The sequence below is a fragment of the Monodon monoceros genome, unplaced genomic scaffold, assembly GCF_005190385.1.
Source record: "Monodon monoceros isolate NGI ecotype Baffin Bay Population unplaced genomic scaffold, NGI_Narwhal_1 Super_Scaffold_22, whole genome shotgun sequence".
Lineage (NCBI taxonomy): Eukaryota > Metazoa > Chordata > Mammalia > Artiodactyla > Monodontidae > Monodon > Monodon monoceros.
The window spans coordinates 12,911,171-12,937,238 of NW_021703779.1; the positions used below are offsets into that span (position 1 = coordinate 12,911,171).

The 26,068-nt window shown below is 43.7% G+C and overlaps 1 protein-coding gene across 3 annotated transcripts; it reads right to left on the reverse strand.

Annotated features, from left to right (window-relative positions):
- Window positions 1-1,207: 1,207 nt before the first annotated feature.
- Window positions 1,208-25,204, reverse strand: ASB11 (ankyrin repeat and SOCS box containing 11). Of its 3 annotated transcripts, none has more exons than XM_029241252.1 (7): window positions 25,000-25,204; window positions 16,157-16,236; window positions 10,920-11,027; window positions 8,937-9,087; window positions 5,835-5,969; window positions 4,533-4,724; window positions 1,208-1,814 (listed from the first exon to the last, which is right to left on the reverse strand). In XM_029241252.1, the coding sequence occupies exons 1-7, from the start codon at window positions 25,178-25,180 to the stop codon at window positions 1,690-1,692; spliced, it is 972 nt and encodes a 323-aa protein (XP_029097085.1). In that variant the 5' UTR covers window positions 25,181-25,204; the 3' UTR covers window positions 1,208-1,689. The 3 variants fall into 3 exon arrangements, with proteins under 3 accessions (XP_029097085.1, XP_029097086.1, XP_029097088.1); XM_029241253.1 differs by lacking the exon at window positions 25,000-25,204 and adding an exon at window positions 23,907-24,102 and having other exon boundaries at window positions 1,219-1,814; XM_029241255.1 differs by having other exon boundaries at window positions 1,690-1,814; window positions 10,920-10,976; window positions 25,000-25,180.
- Window positions 25,205-26,068: the final 864 nt, after the last annotated feature.

Sequence of the window (26,068 nt, forward strand, 5' to 3'; positions counted from 1 at the left end):
ATGCTTATTCCTTGTTGCCTCCACTAACACATAAGCTTTTCGAGGGCAAGGACCTTGTCTTTTTCACAGCTTCAAACCGTGTCTGGCACATAACAGATACTGACTAAAAATGTGTGAATGAATGAATTGAGAAGTTACCCTAGAGCACTTCAAATCTGACTGAAATTGTGAGAAATCACACCACTTTGGGAATAAAACATTCCACATCCTGTGAAAAAAATGAAATAATCTATAGTAGTGCTCAGAACCCCCAAAAGCAAGCCATATAATCTCATCTAAACTAGATGATTCATCTGAGGGTCTAATTCTAGCTTGATGGGCTGGAAGGCTCAAAAGGAATCTAAAGACTATCTCATGCCCAATCATAAATGCTAAAACATCACAACCCCAAGATGCAGGGATCTGGACTTGTTCTGCATCCATTCTGGATCCAGAAGGATCGGTTCTGGTGAGTGATTCACACACGCACACACCCCTACCAGAGTTCGGAGGTTCGTACAAACGATTCATGAAATCCATGGTCCGACATTTCAGAAAGTGGATGCAACAGCAGGATTCTAGACAGATTGAACACCCTAGGACATCCTGGGGCTTAACACAGACTTCAGACATTCAGCAAGATGCAGGTTGACCAAAAAATGCACTCCCGAGAACACTTTGAAGATAGAAAGCCTCCAATTCCTGCATATTCTATCATATGTATTTTAATTTATCAGTATTTTCCTTTAAAGTTTCTGCCTTTGATATTATGATTAGAAAAGAGCTTCCCTTTCATGTACATTCACGAAAATTTTATTCCAGTATTTTATACTATCGTTTAAAATGTTTTAACATTTTCCAAAAACCAAGATTCGTTTTTAGATGATTATGTGAAATAAGAATTTAATCTTTATCCCCAAATAGTTAACTAATTAAGATGAACTTATGTGATATTCCAGAGTTGTGAAAATCAGAAAAGGTCCTGAACAGTATTAACAGAAATATAATGCTAGCTACGTGTGTAATTGAAAATTGGATTGTAGTCACACTTAAAAAGTAAAAAGAAGTGAAATTAATTTTAATAATGAAATATACCTAATATATTCAAAATATTATCATTTCCATGTGTAATCAACGTCAACCAGGACCTCAGTAAGTGCAAGTCTCAATTAACTGTGATGGTTTAAAGTATTTGGCTTTTTTATATATAAAATAAAACACAAGAAAATAAAATTTTAGCAGAGATTTATTCATGGAAGGAAAGAAAGAAAGGGGGAAGAAGGGAAGAACTAAATCAGGAACCCATCTTCGAATACTTACATTCACCCTAATCTTACCCACCCAGATTTATATGTGTCTACACGCTATTCAGAATGGTGATCCTTAATCAAAGATCATGAATCTTGAAAAACAGCCTATTAATTTCACCTTACTTCACAATTTTTTAAAGTTTCTTAACAGCAAGAGCTAAAAACAGCAAAGTTTCTGATTGCCCCTTGGTTAAAGAGAACATTAAACTAACCAGGAGTTTTCATTCCCCACGTGTGCCAGTCCATCAGGGATGTGCTCTAACTAGCTTAGCTCATTTGAGAGTCTAGCTGTTGGGTGTTACACTAGGGAGTCTAGCTGTTGGGTGTCTATACTAGGTACCCTGGGTACAGCAGGCAACAACCTGTTTATTTCCAAGTATCTTCCCGTGGACAGTTGGGACTACTGGTATAGGAGGAATTTTTCCAGTGGCTCCGGCAGATACAGTTTGTGGATGGTCTGATGACAGGTGCGACCCAAGCACTTCCGGACACACAGGCGGCACAGCTGGGAAAGAGCAGGCGGGCCTGAGGGAGGAATTAAAACGCGCGGTCACAGAGGCGGTGTCAGGAGATGTGCTGGGGCCTGACAGTCAGGCCACAGGGACCTCCTGGCTCTAGCTGCCCATGCGGCGGTGCTGGCTGGGTCCCCACTCACACTCGGCGGGGACCTCCATTCTCGCAAGGATCCCAGCTCAGCAGAGGATCTGGAGAAAGGATCCAACTCACTTAGACCCCATTATACCCTGAACCTCAGTCTCATGGGGTCTCATGGAGTCACCGTGCCCAAACAAGGCTTTGAGTCCCGAAGGAGAGCAAACTAACCAGTGTCCAAAATATGGGCGAATAGGCTGACTGAGCATTTGGCTGGGATCCGTGTCACACAGGGGCATTTGTAATAATGCCCCATTATTTCCTTACCTGACTGTATCAATAAAGATGGATGCAAGTAGATACATGTGATTACTGGACTAGACAAAGTTTTCCTTTTCAAGAAAATCCTATCGTCACAGCATCTAGCACCCCATGAGAAACGGTGACTACACAGGCAAATAAGTAGCTGCATGACACTTGGATTGATATTGCCAAGGAGCATCCATGTGACAGAACGCTACCTGGAGGAGCAGACCATCGCCCTTCCTTAAAATCTTGGGAAGCGAGAATGCAAAGTGTCTCTCCTGTCACACAACAGAGTGACCTCTGACATAGCTGCTGTTCATCCTTCTAGAGCAAGCAGCTGTATTTATGAAGACAGAGACAGAGGAACTTGTTTAGAAGAAACATGAATCCTGGACCTGGAAACATTTTTGATGGAAGCAAACAGGAAACGTGACAACTGCTATAAACCATATTCTCGGCTAATCGTTGTTAAGTGTCCCATATTTCCAAACTGGGAGCTGGTAAGGAAGGTCCTAATTCTTCCAGTAGACGTTCAAATCAAAGAACAATCATTAATGACACAGACTATTGGAAATAATCTAGACCCATCTTCCTCAAAGTGACCTCAGACTGGCGGCATCAGCTTCACCTGAGAGCCTGGTGGCCGTGCAGCGTCTGGGACCCCACCCCAGAGCTCCTGAATCAGAATCTGCATTTTAAGGAGATCCCCAGGTGATTCATATACACATTGAAGCTTAAGCAGCACTTGTCTGGAGAGTATTCCTAAAACTATTGAACCAAGCATCCCACTTGGAAGGTATACAAGACATGGGGGCACTTTCACAAAATGGAACTGGTGAGTGAAATTAAACTCTTCCTCATTAGAAACTGTTTCAGAAGATTCAGGATTGGGGCATCAAAACATTAAGAGTGCACATTGGGGCTTCCCTGGCGGCGCAGTGGTTGAGAGTCCGCCTGCCGATGCGGGGGACGTGGGTTCGTGCCCCGGTCTGGGAAGATCCCACGTGCCGCAGAGCGGCTGGGCCCATGAGCCATGGCCGCTGAGCCTGCGCGTCCAGAGCCTGTGCTCCGCAACGGGAGAGGCCACAACAGTGAGAGGCCCGCATACCTCAAAAAAACAACAAAATAAAACAAAACAAAACAAACAAAAAAAAAAGAGTGCACATTGGAAACTTATGGTTACCAAAGGGGAAGAAAAGGAGGGATAAATTAGGACTGTGGGGTTAACAGATACACACTACTATATATAAAATAGATAAACTACAAGGACCTACTATATAGCACAGGGACCTACACTCAATATTTTGTAATAACCTATGAGGGAAAAGAATCTGAAAAAGGATATATATACACACACACATAATACTTATATATACACACACATATATAGCTGAATCACTGTGCTGTATACCTGCAACACGACATTATAAATCAAGTATACTCCAATAATAAAAAAAGAGAGTGCAAGTTGGAATCCTATTCCTTGGTTAGCATCCTAGACCTACTTTTTAGTAGCCGTGTAACCTTCTGAAAGCCCATCTCTTCATGCCCCTCATTTCCCGCTTGCAGCTGGGATAGCACCAGTTACTATAAAGTTCTCATGGCTTTAAAGTTTTGAGAATTCAGTGAGATGAATCTATGTTTCAGACCTAGCTCAGCGTCTGACACGTGGAAAGCTGAATAATTATTATTACTTTAATAGTCTCCCGAGCATACAAACGCTCAGAAGAGGCTCAGATAGTGTTCTCTTTCTGTAGGGACACAGCACGGTTCTCTTTAGAATCTGGGATATGAAGCCTTGTAGACGCCACCTTCCCTCCTCTAGCGTCTAGAGATGCGTTAGCCCATGTGGACATGGGCGTGGGGCAATGCACAGCGCAAACCCACCTACTCCCTGAGCTGGAGAACAGGCAAACAACTTCACCGCTTAGTCTAGTTTCTGAAAGACACACTGTGTGTCCACCCGACCATCTCTACTCAAGTATTTTTCATTTTCCCTGAACTGCCTCCAAAAATTACAAAGCAGAGTTTTGGTCTGCTCAATCACGTGCTTATGCCAGGATAGATAAGACAGCCCAGCCCTTTCACCAAAGTTCTCTGATTATTTTCTTGTTAATGCAAATACAAAGCAACATACCAGTAGTCTGTAAATGTCCCTTTGTTATAAGTGAATACGCCCAGCAGACAAAAATCCCATCTCTGAGATGCTAGGACTTGCCCCCTCCCACGTGCCACTCCCAATTAAAAAGACGCAAAGGAAAGGGTAAGAGAGTCTAGAGGGGAGACTGGAAGGAGAGAGGGCGAATGTGCCTGTGGAAGAGAAACGGACGCCCAGCCCTTCCTTACCTTCCCGGAGCAGAAGCGCCTGCTGCACGCCGCTTTTCGGAGCTGCCAGATCAAGTGCACTCTTGCCCTGAGCGTTTTTGCACTTGAGGCTAGCCCCGTAGTCTATCAGCAGGTGGATGATTTCCACACTGTCCTGCTTCGCAGCGGCATGGAGGGGGGTGTCCAGCCACTGGCCGTGGTCAACATTGGCTCCTTAACAAAGCAGATGACCACAAGTCAACACCCAAGGTTAATGGAGAAACACTACGAGCCTGAGATGTGCTAGCCATCGATAAAGACATCTTAAACGTCATGACATATGTGACAAATCTTTGAAAATATATGACTGAAGCTCAGACCCCCAGCAATGCCTACTGTTCCCAAACACTCTGATGAGAAAAGTATCGAATAAAGATATTTTTAGTTATTTTAAGTGCTTCACTTGCCCTCCCACAGGAACTGTGTGACAGAGAAAATTAAATCTTTGCAGCTCCTTTTACATAGTTGTTTTGTTTTTTTGGCAAAGGACACAGCTAGGTTTACTGGGTATTTACATTATTCTGGGCTCGAAAAAAAAGTTTTCTGAATTACTATAGGGAGTGGTAAATGATAGGGGATAAAAAAAAGACAAAAAAAATCTTAGAGACAAAAATTCTTATTTAAAGTTTCTTAATACAATCTCGACCTTTACGTCAGGGGCTAAGTTTGGGGAATCTTTAACTAAATAATACTTTCAAGACCTTTTACTTTTCCCTGGACTCTCAGTTTCTGTACATGCCTTTGAGAATTAAACAACTAATTTTGCAGGGTTGATCTAAAGTACTCTATGACAAATGTCCGCTGTTTTTACTAGCCAGCATCTTCCTGGTAACCACACCTAGATTTCCCTCTGGGGAACCATCTCCCGTGATTCCCAGCTCACGTGCTTCCAGTGAAGCCCAACAACTGCAGGGTACACTGAAATCTAGGCCTAAGCCAGTCTGCATATTGTATTCCCTTGGCCACCATGATTGGTTCAGAAATGGGCATGTGACTTAAAAAGAGCCAGTGAAATACAATTGGTTGTTTTCCCCTAGGATTTATGGGAAAGAGACTCTTGCTCTCTCTTCAGACCACCAAGGAGAACCATACCAGGTAAATGGAGCCAATATCAAAAGAAACAGAACTGAGAACTAGAGACACTCATCTCTGAAGTTGTTTTAACCATTTAGATATCAAATGCTGTCAGAATTTTGTCCAGCCTGACAAGAACTTCGCCTCTGAAGCCATGGAAAACCAACGAGGTTAACTGGTTCTTCTCATGAAAAGACTTCTGGAAGTTACCTAATTCTAGAAGCTTCTTCACACAGTCTAGCCTCTGATAGGTGCAAGCCACATACAGGGGAGTTCCAAGGTGAGGCACTTCCTGGTCAATGTTAACGTTATTTGCCAGCAGAATCTCCATGCACTCTCTATTACCTGGTGGAACACAAGACAACCTCACTCAAGTAAGGGAAATATTAACGATTCACAGAATTATAAGATTGCTTATCTGGAATGGGCTTTAGAAACAACCTAGATTTTTTTTTTCAGCAGGAAAAAAATTTGGGAGGTGGGGGAAATCTTAGAAATCTCCAAAATAAAAAGATTAGAAAGAAGAGCATGCCCATGCACCACCCCCTGCCCCACTGAGATTCTTCCCTGCAGCCTTGAGGTACCTCCAACCAAACTAAGGGTTCCAAGGAACACGGCTGAAATCACTCTCTATAGTAAGTCACCGGATTACAGGCAGAGGTTACAAGACCCAGGGGAATAAATGACTCGTGCTATTATTACCCTGAAAAGCCAGTGCTCAAATCCAAGGCCCAGCCCTGATCCATCCATCTCCATTACAAATCTCTCCTTCTCTTCCTCGCCCATGCATGTAAGATTGGGTGGATGGTCACGCCATGCACCTCCTTATTTTGGTCAACTTGTAAGACTCCTGTGAGAATTAATAAAAAGCCTCAAGTATAGAATCTATTTAAATGCACTTTCAAGTTTAGTGGCCAACAAGAACTAGATAAGTAAGCATTCTCCTTGGAGAGTTCACCCAGTGAAGAGACAGACATGATTAATTTGCAGCATATGAATGATTTGTTTGGGAGCAAATGCTTCTGAGGTATTGATGGGAGTTTTATAAAGAGTTGGTTCTTTTTTGAAGGTTGAAATGTTTCCTAAAAAAAACCAAAATCTTATCATCACTGATTAGCTTAACCAACCTTTTCTTTAGAGATGACACCAAAATAAGCTTCATCTCAGCCTGCTTGATTCCCCACAAATTCTGAATTAAGCACAATTATGCATTAAAATCTACAAGTAAGGCTTCCGTGAATTCCAACTACTTTACTACTGTTCACATAAGTAAATTTTATATTATAGCATTAATCTGTCAAAGTATTGACTCAGACTGACCCCTCTTGTTCCTAGAGGTTTAAAGCTGTAAGAGTCCAGAAATATCTAATCAGGACCTAAAACTGCCTGGTAAATTCAGTGTATCTAATAAACATTTAAAAGCGCTTCCCTGGTGGCACAGTGGTTGAGAGCCCGCCTGCCGATGCAGGGGACACGGGTTCGTGCCCCGGTCCGGGAAGATCCCACATGCCGCGGAGCGGCTGGGCCCGTGAGCCATGGCCGCTGAGCCTGCGTGTCCAGAGCCTGTGCTCCACAACGGGAGAGGCCACAACAGTGAGAGGCCCGCGCACCATAAAAAAAAAAAAAAAGCATAATTCCTGTCTTTTTTTTTTTTCCAAAAGAAACTGAGCCTAGCTTGAGTTAAATTTAAGTGTTCTCAGGAAGTTTTAAAAAAATGAATATATAAAAGTCAAATGACTGGCACTAATATAATAGTATCTAAAATAATGAATTTACTATTCATCCTTCCACTCTGTGGACATTGGTCCCTCACATGTTTTCATGATACAGAAAAAAATATGTAGCGACACATGAATTCATCTGTTTATGATAAGCATGTATATACCGGAGGTACACAGATACCAAACACTCCATATATAACCATCCAAGCACTGCAGGATTACTTAATTCAAATCATTACCAACGTTCATCCATTTTTAAGCATTTGGATGGAAATACAGATAATAGATTTTTACTTCAAATCAATATTTTAAAAATTTTAAACACTTTTATACCATTTCCAAAGTAGACTATTTCCCTACAACTTAAAGGACTTACTTGAAGTTTGGGAAATAATCAGCATCAATTATTAATTAATAAATGTTTGTTAAATATGTACAGGACATCAAAACCATAGATACACAGAGATTTGGGGGTTTTGTATCATTTATAGTAATCCACTGCAAAAAAAAAAAATTACCAAGTGACATGTTTAACAACCTGGGACAAAACTTTCACTATTGCCTTTTGAAATAAAGACTTTAATTCTCATTATACCAGCGAAGATCACTGTTCTACAGTGTTCTAACTTCTCCACGGTATTTCTATTTTTTTAATTAAAAAAATTTTTTTTGTTGTTTTGGCCGTGCTATGCAGCTTGCAGGATCTCAGTTCCCCGACCAGGGATTGAACCCGGGCCATAGCAGTGAAAGCACCGAATCCTAACCACCAGACCACCAGGGAACTCTCTCCACTGTATTTCTGATCTCAATATAAGAGAATAACTCCACCGCTGGGTAACACAGAAAATGTTGCTCTTTGGGTGTGACCTTTGACAAATGGCGTTGGCCTTTCAATGGCTCTTCTTGTTCATGTCTAGTCTAGGCATACAGTTTTAAAATTCCTTAATTTTACTCTTTGCCATCATTTCAAAAGCAACTGAGAACACAGAAATCTAGAATTCACCTCAAGGTTTCCAATGCCACGGTTTTTACAGTTGCAACTTTTTTTCAATAACTAATGACCTTGAGAGCTATCAGCTCATCTAGAGTAGATCGCTTGTGCACAGTTACCTTTAATCCTCCATTAGAGACACTATCAGTCTGGGCTTTCAAACACTTTCAGCACTTATTTCATGGCGGTGGTTGATGTTTTATGGGCTTTGGGGCATGAACTGTTCTTTTCTAGTAAGAACAGAGACATAAACACAGTACAGCTCATGGAAGTTACCCCTGCACTCCTGACTCCACCAGCTGCTGCCCAAACACCAGCAAGGAGCCTCAAGCAAGGCCTGTTGGGAGACTGAGCCCAGGAAAGAGGACATCTGAGGCAGACAGCCATTCCTTGGTTCTAAGAAGAGCTGTGTCATGCCCCAGTGGTATTTCCTAAAGATTTAGGTATATTCAAGTTACTGCTGTGGGATTTCTAAGCCACAGCTAGTCTACTGGTGAAAAAGATTTGGGCGATCCTTGCAAAGAAAACCTTCTATGACTGATTCATGCAGATAGGAGGGAGCCCACCAATGTTCTGTGTGCGACGTGATGCCTCGTTTACCTCTCTTCACTGCCTCGTGGATGGGTGAAGCCAGGTGCACCTCAAGCTGGGCCTTGGCTCCAAACTCCAGCAGCACGTTGACACACGCAGCGCTGCCACTGCAGCAAGCATTGAAGAGGGGCGTGGCTCCGTGAACTGTCACCCCGTTGACCTAACGATGGGCAAAGAGAGAACCAAAGGGTTTGCTATTTGTTTCTCACCATCTCCAAGTGTGCATTCCTATGTATCTGCCTGGAGAAACTTCCCACGCCAGTGAATGAAGGAGGGAACCCCGCACCCTTACAGTATTGTGGGGTTCTTTTAGGTACCAGTAGCCTATCAACTCTCACCTATAAATATCAATAGTAGCAGAAATGAGGCCAAATGGGACAGTTTTTAAGACGTACTCAGGGGTATTCTAGAGCTTCCTAGGAGCCTCCTAGTTGTGAGGAGTGGTCCTGTATGGTGGATCAGAACATGGTCTCTGGAACAATTAGCTTGCGTTCAAATCCCAGCTCTCTCTCCTTTATGTGCTCAGAGATCTGGTTGGGATACTAACTTTCTGTGCCTGGGTTTCCTTATCTGTAAAATGAGGATCATAAAAGAATCGACCTCAGGAGGTTATTGGGCGGATGAGGTGAGTTACTATATGGTAAACACCTAGAACGTTGCCTGGTGCCCAGTAAGCATTCAAGAGACATTTGCAGGGGCTTCCCTGGTGGCGCAGTGGTTGAGAGTCCGCCTGCCGATGCAGGGGACACGGGTTCGTGCCCCGGTCCGGAAGATCCCACATGCCGCGGAGCGGCTGGGCCCGTGAGCCATGGCCGCTGAGCCTGCGCGTCCGGAGCCTGTTGCTCCGCAACAGGAGAGGCCGCGATAGTGAGAGGCCCGCGCACCGCGATGAAGAGTGGCCCCCGCTTGCCGCAACTAGAGAAAGCCCTTGCACAGAAACGAAGACCCAACACAGCCAAAAATAAATAAATAATAAAAATAAAGGAATTCCCTTAAAAAAATTTTTAAAAAACGAAAGTAACATCACAACAATATCTGGTGACTAAATAAAAGTCCTTGAGATTTTCAAAAGTATTAATTTCAGAATTCTATGCTGATATCTGTACGACATACAGCAGCTCAGTCACTCCTTGAAAAGGAGAGAATTTAAAAATAAGATAAAGTTCATTGCGTAGTGTTTTTCCAATGTATTATTTATTACAAGCTCATTTAGTTTGATAATTTTGCTCAACAAAAATCGTTGTGGGTGTAGCGTGTTGAATTAAGAGTGGTTTTTGATTGCTGTTCTTTTTATTTCTTTTTCATAGTTTTTAAAATTTAATTAAATTTTTTTGGCCGCGTTGCACGGCACGCAGGATCTTCCCCGCCCAGGGATGGAACCCATGCCCCCTTCAGTGGAAGCGCCGAGTCTTAACCACTGGTCCACCAGGGAAGTCCCCTGTTGTTCTTTTTTTTTTTTTTTGCGGTACGTGGGCCTCTCACTGCTGTGGCCTCTCCCGCTGCGGAGCACAGGCTCCGGACGCGCAGGCCCAGCGGCCATGGCCCACGGGCCCAGCCGCTCCGCGGCATGCGGGATCCTCCCAGACCGGGGCACGAACCCGCGTCCCCTGCATCAGCAGGCGGACTCTCAACCACTGCGCCACCAGGGAAGCCCCCCCTGTTGTTCTTTTTAAATGTGTTCTTCTAAATGTTTTAAAATAAATTTTCCAAAATCAGTGTTCAAATTACTTTAGCTCAAGCTGTTTTTTTTCAAGTTAGCATCACAGTTCTGAACGAACTCCGTAAATTACCTTATCTGAACGTTGGCACAGGGACATAGAGGCTGAAGAGAGGGGTAACCAGCAGCGTCTTCCCGACCATCCAAGAATATGGGCGCCGATGGGGCCAGGCCTGCGCACCCCACCGCGGGTAAGTGTTCTGGAAGGTGATGGGTCTTTACATGTTAGCGGTTGCACCTGGGCAGCCAGACCCGCGGGCGGGGATGGTACTCACGTGGGCGCCGTTCTCCAATAGGGCCTTAGCGCAGGCCACGTGGCCTCCCAGGCACGCCTCATGGAGAGAAGAGACCCGGTTGATTGTTACCAGGTTCACGTTGACGCCCTACAATTTGGAGAGAAGTAGATTAAAGGCTGCATCAGCAATAAGAATAAACGGCAAGGTTGTCGGACGTGTTTGTGAAGTGTTCGTAGCCTGCGGGCACCACCTAGAGAGGAGTAGAGGCCATGACTAGGGGAATCCAAACACAGCTTGGTGCCTCGGCTTCACTGATTCAGCAAAAGCTCATTCAGTATCCTGGGCCAGGCCATGTGCCAGCACCTGGGGCTTCAAAGCTTATGGCATGGGTCTCTCTCCTCTAAGAGCTTAGTGGGGAGACAGAAATGGTGGCGGGAAGTGGGGTGGGGTACGGTGGGGAAGAACCCAGCCAGAATACTGCCATACTGGAAGCATGTTCACATTTTAATTGGGGACATAGGGTATCCTTGAATCTGCCTTGGGGAGTAAGAGAAAACTTTGCAAATGAGCTAGTATTTAGCTACGGCTTGAAGCATAAAAAATTTCAAACTAGGCCGCATAGCACAGGGAGATCAGCTCGGTGCTTTGTGACCACCTAGAGGGGTGGGATAGGGAGGGTGGGAGGGAGACGCAAGAGGGAGGAGATATAGGGATATATGTATATGTATAGCTGATTCACTTTGTTATAAAGCAGAAACTAACACACCATTGTAAAGCAATTATACTCCAATACAGATGTTAAAAAAAAACTAGGAAGGCAAAAAAAAAAGGCATTCCCTTAGGAGGGAACAGGATATGCAAATGTGGGACGCAGAGAAGGGCGAGGCAGGGCACGGAGGTGGATAGTTGCCAAATCTCTGGATCAGAAAGAGCCCACACGCGACAGAGGAGGAAGAAAAAAGGGGAAGTGGGGGGAGGGGGAAGATGAAAGGGGACGGTAGGCTAGAGACAGATCGTGAAAGGCCTTGGTTTCCGAACGGGGGTGGAGGTGGGGTGCATGTGTTATAGAGAATGAGGCGCCTTTCAAGTCTGTTAGTCCGTAGAAGGTCTGGAGCTAATACATAGGACGTTTTCGGAAAAGCACAATGGTAGCACCAAGGAGGGCTGCTCGGAGAGGTAGGGATGTGACCCTGGAGAAAGGAGCGTCATGAAGACATGGCGATGAGTCAGGCACTGGCTGATGTAGGTGTGAACAGCAGTGGGTACGGGGAGCGGGTGACAGAGTCCAGGGTTGGGGGTGTTAGAAGTGGATGTGGCACAGAAGGATGACGCCCAGGCTCAAGAGTAGAAAGTAAAGGGCTTCCCTGGTGGCGCAGTAACCTGGGAGTCCGCCTATCGATGCAGGGGACGCGGGTTCGTGCCCCGGTCCGGGAAGATCCCACGTGCCGCGGAGTGGCTGGGCCCGTGAGCCATGGCCGCTGAGCCTGCGCGTCCGGAGCCTGTGCTCCGCGGCGGGAGAGGCCACAACAGTGAGAGGCCCGCGTACCGCAAAAAAAAAAAAAAGACTAGAAAGTAAAATAGATGATGCTCCTGGGGTTCCTGTGCCTGAGTAGCCGTGATGCTGACTGCCAGACCTCCACTGCCTGCCGAACTCTCCGCAGGAGCAGAGTCTGGAGCCGGGGGCTTCCCCTAACGCTCCTCTCCTTCCCCAGATCCGAGCGTCTCCGCCCAGTCCTAGCACACTTGCCCTCCCCACCGTGCCGCGCTCCACCTTCCTCGCCTTGGAGTCCATTTGACAGATGCCAGGCTCAGCCTAGCTGCCGGCCAACTTCATGCCCTGACTCTACTTTGCCCTTACCGCTTGCCCCCATGATCACCACTTTCTATCTGTGAAAGGATTTAGGTTCTGCCAGGACCTAAAGCAGGTTCTGCTTTTGATTCTCTGCCTCGTAACTACCTGCTGAAACGCTCCAAAACCTAGTGCAAGACCCTGGACCCCAAACCCCAACCTAAGTTCCCAACCCCTCCCACCAGACCTCCATGGTGCTGGCTGCATCCCTCCTGTGGCCGGCAGCTGGGACTGCCCACTATTGCCAGTCCCATCGTCATCTTAGGGCCTGTTTGTGCCTCCTTGGTCCTGTCCATGTTTATGTCCTGAATATGACGTCATTACTCCAGAGCCGTGCTGTATATTTACAATTGGATATCTAATACAAGGTTTCTTTTCCTCTTCCCATTTATAATTTCATTTTAAGAAAATAAAGAAAAAATAAGAGCATTTTAAAAAATAGTCCACAAGGAATTCCCTGGCGGTCCAGTGGTTCGGACTTGGCGCTTTCACTGCCGAGGGCCCGGGGTTCAATCCCTGGTCCGGGAACTAAGATCCTGCAAGCCCCGCGGCGTGGCCAAAAAGAAAAAAGTCCACAAGGTGGCAGCCGTGTGCTAAAGAAAAACATTGATCCGATGCAAACTCTCAAGAATCCCTGGAACTGTACAAATGTAATGCGGGACAGGCCTGAAAGATCAGCTAGAGTGACTCACTGTCATTGCGGGTGAGAACATGGGGGAGCAGAGAGTTCAAATTATTAAGATTTGAGGTTCCCCTGCTGTCGGTGACAGCCAGTGTGATCGGCAGAAGCTCCTGACCCTTGGTTTAATGTTTTGCTCACAGCACACCACACTGTCTACACGTAAAATAGAGTAGAAAATAAAGGAGAATAATCCATTTTTTACCAGTGTGTAAGGGTAAAAAAGTGGGGAGGTACTAAGAAAAGGCTGAAGAATTCTCCATGAAGAATGCTCTTTACACGTTGAAGGACACTATAGAAACCAACATGCTTACAAAATACAGTTAAAAATAAAGAAGTGCTAAAAGCAATGTGATATCCTGGACTGGATCCTGGAAGAGAAAAAGGACCCTAGTGGGAAGATTGGTGTCGTCTCAGTAGTCTGTAGTTTAGTTAATGGTGTTGTACCAATGTTAATTTCTTATTTTTGGCTAAAGTACCATGGTTATGTATGACATTAACACAAGGGGAAGTCGGGTGAAGGGTATGCTGGAACTCTGTGTATTATCTTTGCAACTCTTCTTTAAAAGTATTCTAAAATTTAAAATTTAAAATACTAATAAAAGTATTGAGGTTGGGGGCCAAGAAGAAGGAGCTGAAAGCAAGACTTTTCACTGTGTACCTTTTTCTATCATTTTAATTTGGAAACTATGTGAATATGTCACATATTAAAAATAATCAAATCAAATAACAGTTTAAGTGCTTCAAGACAGAGGAGGAGGAGGTCGGAGGAGGAGGGAAATAGATGAGGGAGATTAAGAGGTACAAACTTTCGGTTGCAAAACAAATGAGTCACGGGCATGAAATATACAGTGTGGGGAATATAGTCAATAACTATGTAATCTCTTTGGTGACAGATAGTAACTAGACCCATCATGGTGATTATTTGGAAATGTATAGAAATATCGAATCACTATGTTGTATAACAGGAACTAACACAGTGTTGTAGGTCAATTATACTTGAAAAGCAAACTCATAGAAAAAGAGATCAGATTTGTGGTTACCAGAGGTCGGGGGTGGGGGGGGGCAGTGGGGAGAAGGAATTGGATGGAGGGAGTCAAAATGTAAAAAATTCCAGTAGAAGATACTAGGGATGTAACACAGCATGATACAGCATGATAGATACAATTAACACGGCTGTATGTTATATTATGAAAGTTAAGAGAGTAAATCCTGAAAGTTCTAATCACAAGGAAAAACCTTTTTTCTATTTCTTTACTGTTAAATCTATACGAGACAATGGATGGCCACTATATTGTGATAATCCTTCCATGATGTATGTAAGTCAAATCATTATGCTGTACACCTTAAACTTATACAGTGCCGTAGGCCAATTATATCTCAATAAAACTGGAAGGACAAAAATCAAACCAAGTAAAATTTTAAGTGCTTACAAATAAATAAGCAAGTGATAAAATCAAGTGCAAAGTCCATTTGATTATTACTGGCAGTACTGTTTTCCTTTTGCCTCCACTTTTTTAAGAAGTAACACAACTCATAAAGGAGAAAGCAAGAAAAGGCACACACATACACACACAGAGAGAAAAAGAGCAGTGTGTCCAGCTGTTTAAATTTAAAATAAGGAAGCCAGGTTTGGTAGTAGCTAGGCTGTGGAAAAAAGATCTAATGACTTACCTCCTCTGTACACACACAGACTCTAAAACAAAGTAAATGCACTGTGTACACTTTCATTCATCTCACAAATATTTACTAGGCCTCTAGTCATTATTCATGGTGCTAGGGATACAGTCATAAGTAAAAATAAATTAGCTTTAATAACTAAGACTTGAAGAAATCTTTCCAAAGGAGTAAGATTTACCCATTTGTCAACCTATTTCAATGTTTGCTTTTGAAACAGTGGATCATCAGGGTAGGCAGCCTCTAAGATGGTTCCCAGGGATCAAGATGGATCCTGACTCGTGGTATTGGCTCACTGGTGTAATCCCCTCCCCTTGGGCATGGGCGGGATTTACTGACTCCCATCTAATTAATAAAATACGGCAGAAGCCATCAGATGTCACTTTGGAGACAGGTTATGTACTGAGACTTCCTTCTTAGACCCTTTCTCATGCTGTCTGTGGAGGAAGCCAGCTACCATCTTGTGACACAGCCCTATGGAGAGGCCCAGGCATCAAGGCATTGAAAATGGCCAACAACCTCATGAGTGAGATTAGAAGCAGATCCTTCCCCTGCTCAAGCTGTAAGATGACTGCAGCCCTGGCTGATACTTTGAAGCCTGCAAGAGACTCGGAGCCAGAACCACCCAGCTAAGCTGCTCCTTGGACTACAGAAACCATGAGACTCTAAGTGTTTGTTGTCTTCAGCCACTGTGTTTCAAGGTAATTTGTTACAGAGCAATAGCTGACTTATGCAACTTCAGGGCTGCTGTTACTAAGGCACACTGGGAGAGAGCAAGGTGAGTTAGTGCAACACAGGTTTGAGGGCATCCCCCATCAGCCTCATAGGGAAACTTTTTATGAAGCAAAGGGAAACCTAGAAGGGGAAGGTTGGAATTGGGCAGAAAACCAGCCAGCTCCCCAAGGAGGGAGAGGCAGGAGGAACAAATACCTGGGAGAGGATGCATCCATGTAGAATGGCTGTGCTGGGAACCAGATGGGGCCAGCCAGACCCCTGCTGCAGTCAAAGCTGATCAAGAATGATGCCTGATTATAGCACAGGCACCAAGGATCAAGTCTTTGGTTTACTCACCTGTGCAATTAACGTTTTCAGGGCCAGTAGGCGCCCCTGAGCTGCCGCTTCATGAAGTGGAGACCGATCGGCCCAGCAATCTGAAACACACATCAAGCTCAGAGTCAAGGTCAGGAGTCTTCTTCCTCCAGCTTGTTCATGTGCCCACCCACTGTGAGAGGAGGTCTGGCGGAAGGGGAGGGGAGCTGGCACCACGCATCAGGTTCTCCGGTCTGCCACTCGCAGGGTGACCAGCCACTGAGGGTACAGTCCATGGGCGTGGAGAGGGAGCACAGACCATCTCTCTGGCTTTAGGGGGCAGTTTTCATAAGGAATACATTTCATTCAAATAAATACTGCCGGGGCTTCCCCGGTGGCGCAGTGGTTGAGAGTCCGCCTGCCGATGCAGGGGACACGAGCTCGTGCCCCGGTCCGGGAAGATCCCACGTGCCGCAGAGCGGCTGGGCCCGTGAGCCATGGCCGCTGAGCCTGCGCGTCCGGAGCCTGTGCTCCGCAGCGGAGAGGCCACGGCAGTAAGAGGCCCGCGTACCGCAAAAAAATAAAAAATAAATAAATACTGCCCAGTGATTGAATCCAATAACTCTGAATAGGCAAAATGAAGGGCAAAGCTGGTCCATGAACTTCCCCACTTTCTTCTTTCCCCTGCCTCTCCCCCTTCACCCCTACCCTAAGACATCCTGTATGCCAGGAAGGAGACCCTAAGGGGTCAGGGAAAATGGTTTTGTTCGAAATTCCCTAGATAATTCTTTGATTTTGGTAATGAAGCCGGTCTGTTATCATAATGCAGAATGTTGTTTTTCAGATGACATAATCCTCCAAGAGTTTTTGGTGGGCAGTTAGAATGTGATGGCTAAGCACTGGGCCAGTCCTGCCTCAACCACTATCTCTGCCAAAATGGGCAAGTTACTAAAATCATTTGAACCTCAATTTCTTGATCTGTAAAGTGGGGGAATAGTGATCTAGTATTTAGCAGGTTCTTTGGTCTCTAAGTAGGCCAATAAAGTATACCCATGATGTTAGGTGCTCAAGAAAAGTTATGATTAATAAGTACACCGTGGTAGGGTAGCGCTCTAAAGAACAGCCTTAGAACTGCCTTACAAATGTATATTTCTTGTTAATTGCTTGTCAGGAAACAAGACTAACAAGCTTAAGTGTGCATTTGAGAAGTAAGCTTCTATTAAACATGCCAAAGGGCAATCATTTGTTTTGGAAGAAAACCTACAATGGTTTGCAAAATTGGGGCATTCTTCAAAGTATAACTGTGCTCTTCATACATTGACGAGCAGGTCATACAGTTTGTGTTTAACACAAAAGGCCCATCTTATCACCTTTTTCTAGGTGATTTGGATGGTGCTAAGAATTCAGGTTTTCCCATACCTACAACCTTGACAAAAACAATCCCAACAAATATGCAATTATGTGAACTTGAAGTAGTGTGTCCTCATGGAGAGACTGAAATTTTCCAGTGGATGAGAACCAGGGCTCTAAACATTTCCATAAAAGCTCTTCTTACATTGAAACTCATTTTTTATCTTCTCTAACCCTCTGGGTTTTGAAAAGGGAGAAAGCTAGAATGAATTCTACAGGGTTGGATTGAAATTGGAACAATTAGAGCAACTGGTATGAAAATGTGATTTTCAATATATGTGTGTATATGGAAAGATGGTGCCTACAGAAATATCTATGGGCTGAAGGTGGGATCTGGTGACCCATCTGGTTCTCTCTCTACAGATATATCTATATATCTCTACCTATAGACAGATATATAGATATATCTAGATAGACAGAATAGCACTGTATACTGAGAAAACCTAAACCAAGGCTGCTTGGAGAAATGGCTGACTCCAAGGCTGAAATGCCAGGACAAATGTAAGATGGGCCGCAAACATCTTGCCAGAAAGTAAGGAAGTGCTCAATGAACGATGGGAAATGTCAAAAAGTACAGAAGCTGCCTTGAAGGGGCTTCCACTGGCCAAATACGGGACGATTTGAGCATGAAAATAAATCATGATTATACCCTAGCAAATAAAACAGGAATCTATAAGGCCTCACTGATACAAATGAATATATAAACAGGGAGAAGAGAAAGCTCTTCCTCATAGTAGAACACCAACTTCAGACACGTAGGAGAAATAATAGAATCGGCCTCAGATTATCTCCCCACAATATAATTACATAGTTATCAAGGGAACAGGGGTAATTGTACAGTGGAACGAAATGGTAGGCACCACCTTACCCCGGGGATCAAAATTAACCTCAGAAGCGATGGAACCAATTGACACAGTGTGCCATCTGTTGGAACACAATGAGCCACATCACATACTACTGGAGGGAACGCAGTGAAAAGAACACAGCGTTGCTGGGAATATTCCTGCTCAAAATGCATAGTCTGAATCTAATCGCGAGGACACCTCAAACCAACTCAAACTGAGGGATGTTCTCAAAACTAATTGGTCTGTAACCAGATTGAAGGAGGCTGATGAGACACAGCATCTAAAGGCAACATGTGCCCGGATTGGATCCTTTTGCTATCAAGGATGTTAACTGGACAGTTGGATAAACATGAATGGAGTCTGGGCAAAGAGAAGTGGGAATTCTTTGTACCACTTTAGTTCCAAAAGAAAAAGTGTGTATCTATCTATATCTAACTATATCTGTCCATCTATTAATCTATCCATCAATCTATCTATCTAATCACTGGTGAATTGTATACTTCTGATATGTAGAATACTTTTTCTAGTAAGAAAAACAGACAACAATTTTAACCTGAAAATATATTGCGTTTGTATGTCCACTTGTTCCTGAGTCAGTTAAAAGCTGATGAGTGGAGGATTGTTCAACCTCTTTGGACATTGATCATTTGCATAAGTTGGGAATAATGAGATAACGTACGCACAGAATCCTCAGTAGTCAGCCTTGGTTTTCTTCGACCACATCTCCATCCCATTCAATATGAAGTGTGCGCCAGACGCGTCGCCCTCTCGCCTCATCAGGCTTGGAGAGGGACAAGCACCGAGTTTGGAAGGACGGTCTTCCCCCATGGATGGCAGCTCAGCGCCCTGACCAACCTAAGAAGCAAACCCACAGCTGTGGCTTTGTTATTCTTTTGGTCTAACAATAGCCAGCCAACTGAGTCACCTGAAGGTACTCTAAGTATTTGCTTCACACCAGGATTTAAATGGCAACTTGCTATTATTAACTTAGAACAGCAACATGAAATGGCTTTATTATTTCTAAAACTTGCCTCCAAGCGGGCCGCGGTGTCCCCTTTCCTGCTGGGAAGCAGGCACCTTAACCACGATTTCATCCTGTTTCTAGTAACTTTCTGTTACCCCTCAGCCCCCTAAGACCCACGCCATCCGTACACACGGCCTGGACAGATCTCTCAAACATCACGCTGATGAAGGCGGCCCTGCACAGAAGAGGATGTGCCAGATGACTCCATTTCCATAAAGTACAAAAGGGCCCAACTCACTTCGGGCGTTCGGAGTCGAAAGTACCATGAGAAGGGGCAGGGACTGACTGGAGGTGGGTGGGGTGAGGGTCATGCTGATAACAGGCAGTTTCTTGTTCTTGGGAGCTGGCACTCCATGGTGAAAACTCACCCAGCTGTCCGCTTTGGGGTTTGTGCACTTATCTGTATTTATGGCATACTTCAAGAAAGAGATTTCAAGGCCACCAGGCTACTGGTCAGTCCGCTTTAAAACTGTCATCTCCATTCCTCTGCCCACTCTCAGGGCAGGGGATGGCCCCCTCTCCGCCCGAGGAAGGGCAGCATGTTCTCAGTTCCTTCTTGAGGTGCCAACAGCCCCTCTGGCGCCGTGGGGGTGGGGAGAAGCGAGAGGGATGGGGAGATGTCTCCCTAGCGGCCTGGAGGAGGGGACCAGTCCTGTGCACTCGGCCTCAACTGCATGTCTCACACCCAGTGCCTTTCCTACGCACTGGCACTTGGCCACCTCTCCTAGCGTCCCCCGTCAGTGCAGCATCATCCGATACCCCCAACTCCCACCCCAGGCTTCCGAGGTGGACGCAAGTGTGCAGGCCATCTTCTGATCCAGGGAGGAAGAGGGAAGGGTGGGTGGTCCTGGGCTTCTATTTCCTCGCCACTGCTTTCCCGCTCTCTTTCTCCCTATTTGAGGAGTTACTTTGAGAACGCACCCCGTTCTGGTTTTAAGAACTACTGGTTTTTCTATCCTGCCCATCCTCCTGGTAGATTGACTTGTTGGGGAGGTGCCTTCCTACATCCCCCTTATCTCTGTAAATAACATGAAATAAATCAATTGGATCGCCTTAAATGTGGAAGTCATTTCGGTTTCCCAACTGGAAATAAAGCCACTCTCCTGGAAGTCACCTTTCTGGTCACTCTGTTTCCCAGCACTTGCTTCAAAGGACCTTGAAGGGTTTTCACACAAAACGCTTTTCCAGAAACGCTGCCACGGTGGGCTCTTCTGTTTTTCTATTCTGATTCCCAACACACAGCCTCTTGCTCTTATCATTCTTGTTTTGCAAATTGGAGCTAATTGCGAGAAACTGAGGATAAAAGTTATTTGGCGGCTAGGGAGTTTTTCCATTCCTTTCAGGAAATATGTATCTAAGATCTCCAAATAAATGAATGCTGAAGTAGCAATCAATCCTTCGCTTCTAAGGCAGTCTATTTTGAGTTATTTGGCACGCTGCCTGTGTCACAGGGCTGCAGGCACATTTTGAAGATCGTTTACTGTACAAATATGTTTACTTGTTCCTGATGAGGTGTATGGAAAATGTTCAAGTACATTTTCATTCCCCCCTTTGACTTTTTCTCAGAATGTGATTTATATCTCTAGTTCTCAGGCTCTCTGAATAACAAATTCATGACAATGTCTAAAACCATAGATTTCAATAACAAAATGGGTTCAGATGGAATATGGGTGTCTGAGCTCCAAGAATTCAAGATAAAAATCAATTATTATTTTGAATTTTTTTTTGCAATTTTTACCCTGCCTAATCCCAACAAGTATTTGAGACGACTGGTTTATTTATTTATTTTTTTAACTGCCTGACTGGTTATTATCTCCAGTGCCCATGAAACAATCTTTATTCGCTTTATTCAAGTTCCAAAATCATATGAAGGAATATCTTCTCCTGTAGCACTTATCAAAAAAATATAGAAAATTCAAATTTGAACCAAAATATAGGCAAGAGCCTAACAGAGTTAATGATATCTTAAGTAAAATAAAGGTAACTGGAAAAAAACATATTACAAGAAATCTCCCAAGGTATCAAAAGTATTCTAATACAATTGAGTTAAAACGCGTACCCTCTACAACACTCAGCTCTGGCCAGGAGATGAACTACAGTCAATGAACATCTCTTTGTAATGTGTTAGAAAGAAGCTTCCTTTGAACCCATTAGGAGCAGGAGAGCTGAGCTGAAGATGACAGGTCGGGTGGCAGAGCCCCTACTGAGTGCTGTGTGTCCCAACTTGGGAAAGCCAGCAGGCACCTGTGATATATAACCACTCAGAGGATGGGGGGACCAAGGCTTGAGGAGACAAGCACCAACACTGAACAAGGCGAGGTGGAGGACCGGGCAGGAATGGACCAAAGGAGGGAAAAAAACTGTTGACATGGGAAGGATAGAGAAAAGGAGTCAGGATGGTGAGTCAGGCAGAGGCGTGGCCATCAAATCAAGGTCAGTCCTTTGAATTTAGAAAAACAAGGACAACTGATTTTAGGCAAAACACTTAGAATAGAACTCATTTTTTTTTTTTTTTTTTTGGTACGCGGGCCCCTCACTGTTGTGGCCTCTCCCGTTGCGGAGCACAGGCTCCGGACGCGCAGGCTCAGCGGCCATGGCTCACGGGCCCAGCCGCTCCGCGGCATGTGGGATCTTCCCGGACCGGGGCACGAACCCGCGTCCCCTGCATCGGCAGGCGGACTCTCAACCACTGCGCCACCAGGGAAGCAAAGAACTCATTTTTTGAAAGGGTACAGTAACTCCACAATCTCTTACCTGCAATTGTAAATTTCCCCCAGTTCTGAAAACCAAGTTGGAAACAAGCTCCTTTGGCAGCAAAACATGGTCAGGACTCAGGTTTAGCAAACTATTATTTTTAATTTGTATTTTCACTTAGTGTGAATATTGATATTTTTCACTATAGAAATATCAAAACGTTTGATTACAGGAGGAAGCTCCAGGTCCTGCTGGGAGTGCCACATCATATACGGTATACACGCTGCATAATGATTCTAGTATCCTCCAGACTCCGGAATCCTAAAACATCTGGCCCAAGGGTTGTCAATAAGAGATTATCAACCTGCATCTACACTTTATTTTTATCAAGTGTGATGACCAAGTCACCGTACTAAATATAGCTTCAGTTCTGGCCAAATTAGCAAAGGTTGAAAAATCATACCCCACGGCTCTCAGGAGAGAGAGTGCCTGCAGAAACATCTATGGCCTGAAGGCGGGGGCCAGTGATGCATCTGGTGCTCTAGATATAAGAATATCAAGGGCCAATAACAATGTTTCAAACTTAAAAATATATATATATTATTGACAAATTACACAAAGAAGCCGGAAAAAACTAAGTACAGCCAACCAAACATAGCTGAACTCAATTCTGATGAGTTATTTACAAAAGTAATAGTTTAAACCACAAAGAAAGTATCGAATGATGTACTCCAGAATATGAAAAATAACTTTCCAAAAAATTTTACAGCCAAAAAAAAAAAAAAGATATTTAATGAGGGATGTGATGCTAGGTGCAGCTTCTAAAAGAAAAGTGCCAGGACCTATGACAGGCTAAACTCTGCCCTGGCTGAGTTTTTTTACTATCTCCCCTTGTTTTTTACAACACTGACAATAGTTACAGGAACAGAACATGCTACTGGACTCAAGAAAGCTCTGAGATTTTAGTAAGTCGATTAGCTGACTTACTGATTAAATGTCACATATTTTCCCAACAAACATTTGTCTGACCAACAAGCAGCAAAGATAATTTCTGGTTTGAGTTGAACACTTAGACAAAATTTTGTTCTTGGTTTTTAAAATGTCTAGCTTTAAATATATATATATATAGTATCTGTTAACAGTGTCCAAAGAAAAATCGCTGTGGGAATCATGTAAAAACCACTGTTTCTGGCGTATTATTGCCTAATTACAGAAAGCCTTATTTACCGAATCTGGATATACTCTCTACTATATACGTGTGTGGGTGTGTCAGTGGTGTGTAGACGTATATGCAGCCATCCTCACACACATACACATGTATATAGGAAGGAAATTAAACTGAGAAATTAACAGGCACTATTCACCCCACTGCTTCTTGTTAGTGATCATTGAAAAACACATTTTTGACTTTAGAACACCATGCCATTTGCAAATTAAATGATTATCCTGGGAGCTTCAACAAGATACTTGAGCTAAAAAATGAGGGCGCTCTGTTTATGAGAATTGTATTATGGCTCCAGGTTTTGACTCTTATAAAACTTGCTTAAGAGTACTTCGTTAAGGACCCCAAGGGCAGAAATAATGCACACGAGCACCAGGAGAAAACGTTTTGAACACACTCTTGCTGATGCTGACTGTCGGACTTTACTAATTTAAGCCATGAGGATGATGTATCTATGAGAACGTTAAAACTGTGATGGAAACGTCTAGAAAGCCCCTGCCCCTATTTACAAATTAAATGAGAAAACAGCTTTTCAGATTATGCTTAACTTGAAATTAAGGTTAAGTTTTTTTTTAAAACCAAGTCAAAGCGACATACCTCCCTGAAACGTGTGACAAATGTAATCCCCAAAAGAAACCTCTTTCCACACTCCGAGCCTTCTGCCACTTCCCGAAACTTCGAGATTCTTCTCATTTTCCCCTGTTAATTGAAGCATTCTGATGCTCTGTCTTTGGAGGTCTTAACTCTTCGGATAAGACTGCTGTTCCCTAGTGTCCTTAAAGTTGTCTGGTGTATTGGAATCACATAACGTAAGTCTATTTTGAAAGAGAATCCAGGGTGCAAGGTGAAATGGATACTAGATAAAGAATGAGGTAACCCTGGAACCCCTGCGAACACTAAAAATACACAGGGAAATTTGGAACTCTGTTTATGAATAAATACTCCTCTATCCAGTGGCAGTCCCAGCAGTAACCAAGATATCTGACTCATTTACTTTCGTAGCCTCTCCCTACAATTAACGTGAATCATTTCTTGAAAGAAATGGAGACTGACTTCTACAAAGCAGGAGACTTTAAAACGTTTGGACCAAAGGTTGGCGTTTCATATTACAATAACCTTTGTTTGCTGTGCTTTGCATGGTGCTGGGCATAAATGGATTCAGTGAAGGGTTTTTTCCTGACAGTGACAAGTGGCTAAGCAATTCGAATTGCAAATGACAGCGCACACACACACACACACACACACACACACACACACACAAATACATATATATATAGCATATATATTGCTGCTTTAAATCAAATTTATTGGTCATTCCATTTCCTGGGGAAAACAGTTTTGTTAGAATGCACTGCTAACATTTGATTACAAATATTCAAGAAGATAATCCTATAAAGTAATTCTTTTGTTAGCAGAAATGAGTTTTCCCAAAATACTCTTAGAAAGCCACTAGTCTATTCACTTCTTAAATAATAACTGCTAATGAAACTACTAATTTGCAGAAAAGAAAGCTGAAAATCCTTCACAAATTGGTGCAGTCAACACCATTTGCTACTTTAAATAATAATTTTTTAAAACCACCCACTCAAAGCCAAAGTTTAAATAAAATCTGCCTTCTAGAAATATTATTCATATGAATTATCTAGGAGGTTTCTTTTAAAGTATTGGGAACAAATTCATGTATTTTTACCTGAAATTTCACCATAGATCTCTTCTGCTATCCTAGCCGCTTCTTTTCTATTTCCTTTGACGATATAGAAATGGGTTAGGAGCGCCAAGAACACTTTAATTAAAAGCTTGAAGAAAAAAAAAGTAGCAAACATTGTAATAAAAATGTTTTTAAAGCCAAAGGAAACAGGACCGTCCTCCATTTTGGTTCACACTCTGTATAGGTTCTTGGGACTGCAAAATTTCACTGAGTTATAATCGGTATCATATGACATCTATTTTAAACCTTCTAGCTCTCCGTGTTCCTGTTACAGAGAACTGAGTTTGTAGATTCTAAGCTAACTGTGATTTGGCGACTGCATGCACTGACATTCATGGCAATGTTAAATGAACTAAAGAAACTTCCTTCAAACCAGAAACACCCAATAGTTCTGGACCTACATTCCTCAGTGTTGTTTAACAAACAGGATTCAGGTCCAAAACGTTTCTACTCCTAAATCCCAGTTTTTGCTACATTATGTTGGAAGGCAGGATTGGAAAGATAGAACAAACCTTTCAGATCCCATGGGGACGAAGCAAGTTATTTGAAGCTCATGAAAAGAAGTACTAATACATTCTATGCTCTTGGTGGGAAGTACCAGCCCCTGGAACGTTTCATTTCCTCTGCATTCTGAGGTTTATGGGAGATAAAGCCCAAATCTAAAATATGACCAGTTAAGAAAGATTATTTACTCTAAGGCAGTATTTAATAAAAGGCCCAGCTTGATTTTTTTCTTTTGGCTGCACCACACAGCATGTGGGATCTTAGTTCTCCAACCAGGGATTGAACCCGTGCCCCCTGCAGTGGAAGTGTGGAGTCTTGACCACTGGACCGCCAGGGAAGCCCCTAAAAGGCCCAGCTTGGAGGCCTCTCCAGACTGGAAGCATTAGACCACTGCCTGTAATAGTTTCATCCATGACAAAGTCCTCCGGCAACATTCCTGGTCTTTTACTTCCCATTGTAGGTGTCAGTAAAGGTGGTGCCTCGTTCTGGAAAATGTGGGCTATAGTCGATCACGGAGGGCTTGCAATGAAATGGATGAAGATGATCT

Coding starts and splice junctions, on each gene's coding strand:
- ASB11 (XM_029241252.1), bottom strand. CDS start 25,180: ATGGAGGACGGTCCTGTTTCCTTTGGCTTTAAAAACATTTTTATTACA. Junction 9,088..10,919: donor TATTGGAGAACGGCGCCCAC/GTGAGTACCATC, acceptor GCCCATCGTTAG/GTCAACGGGGTGACAGTTCA. Junction 5,970..8,936: donor CCACGAGGCAGTGAAGAGAG/GTAAACGAGGCA, acceptor GTGTTCCACCAG/GTAATAGAGAGTGCATGGAG.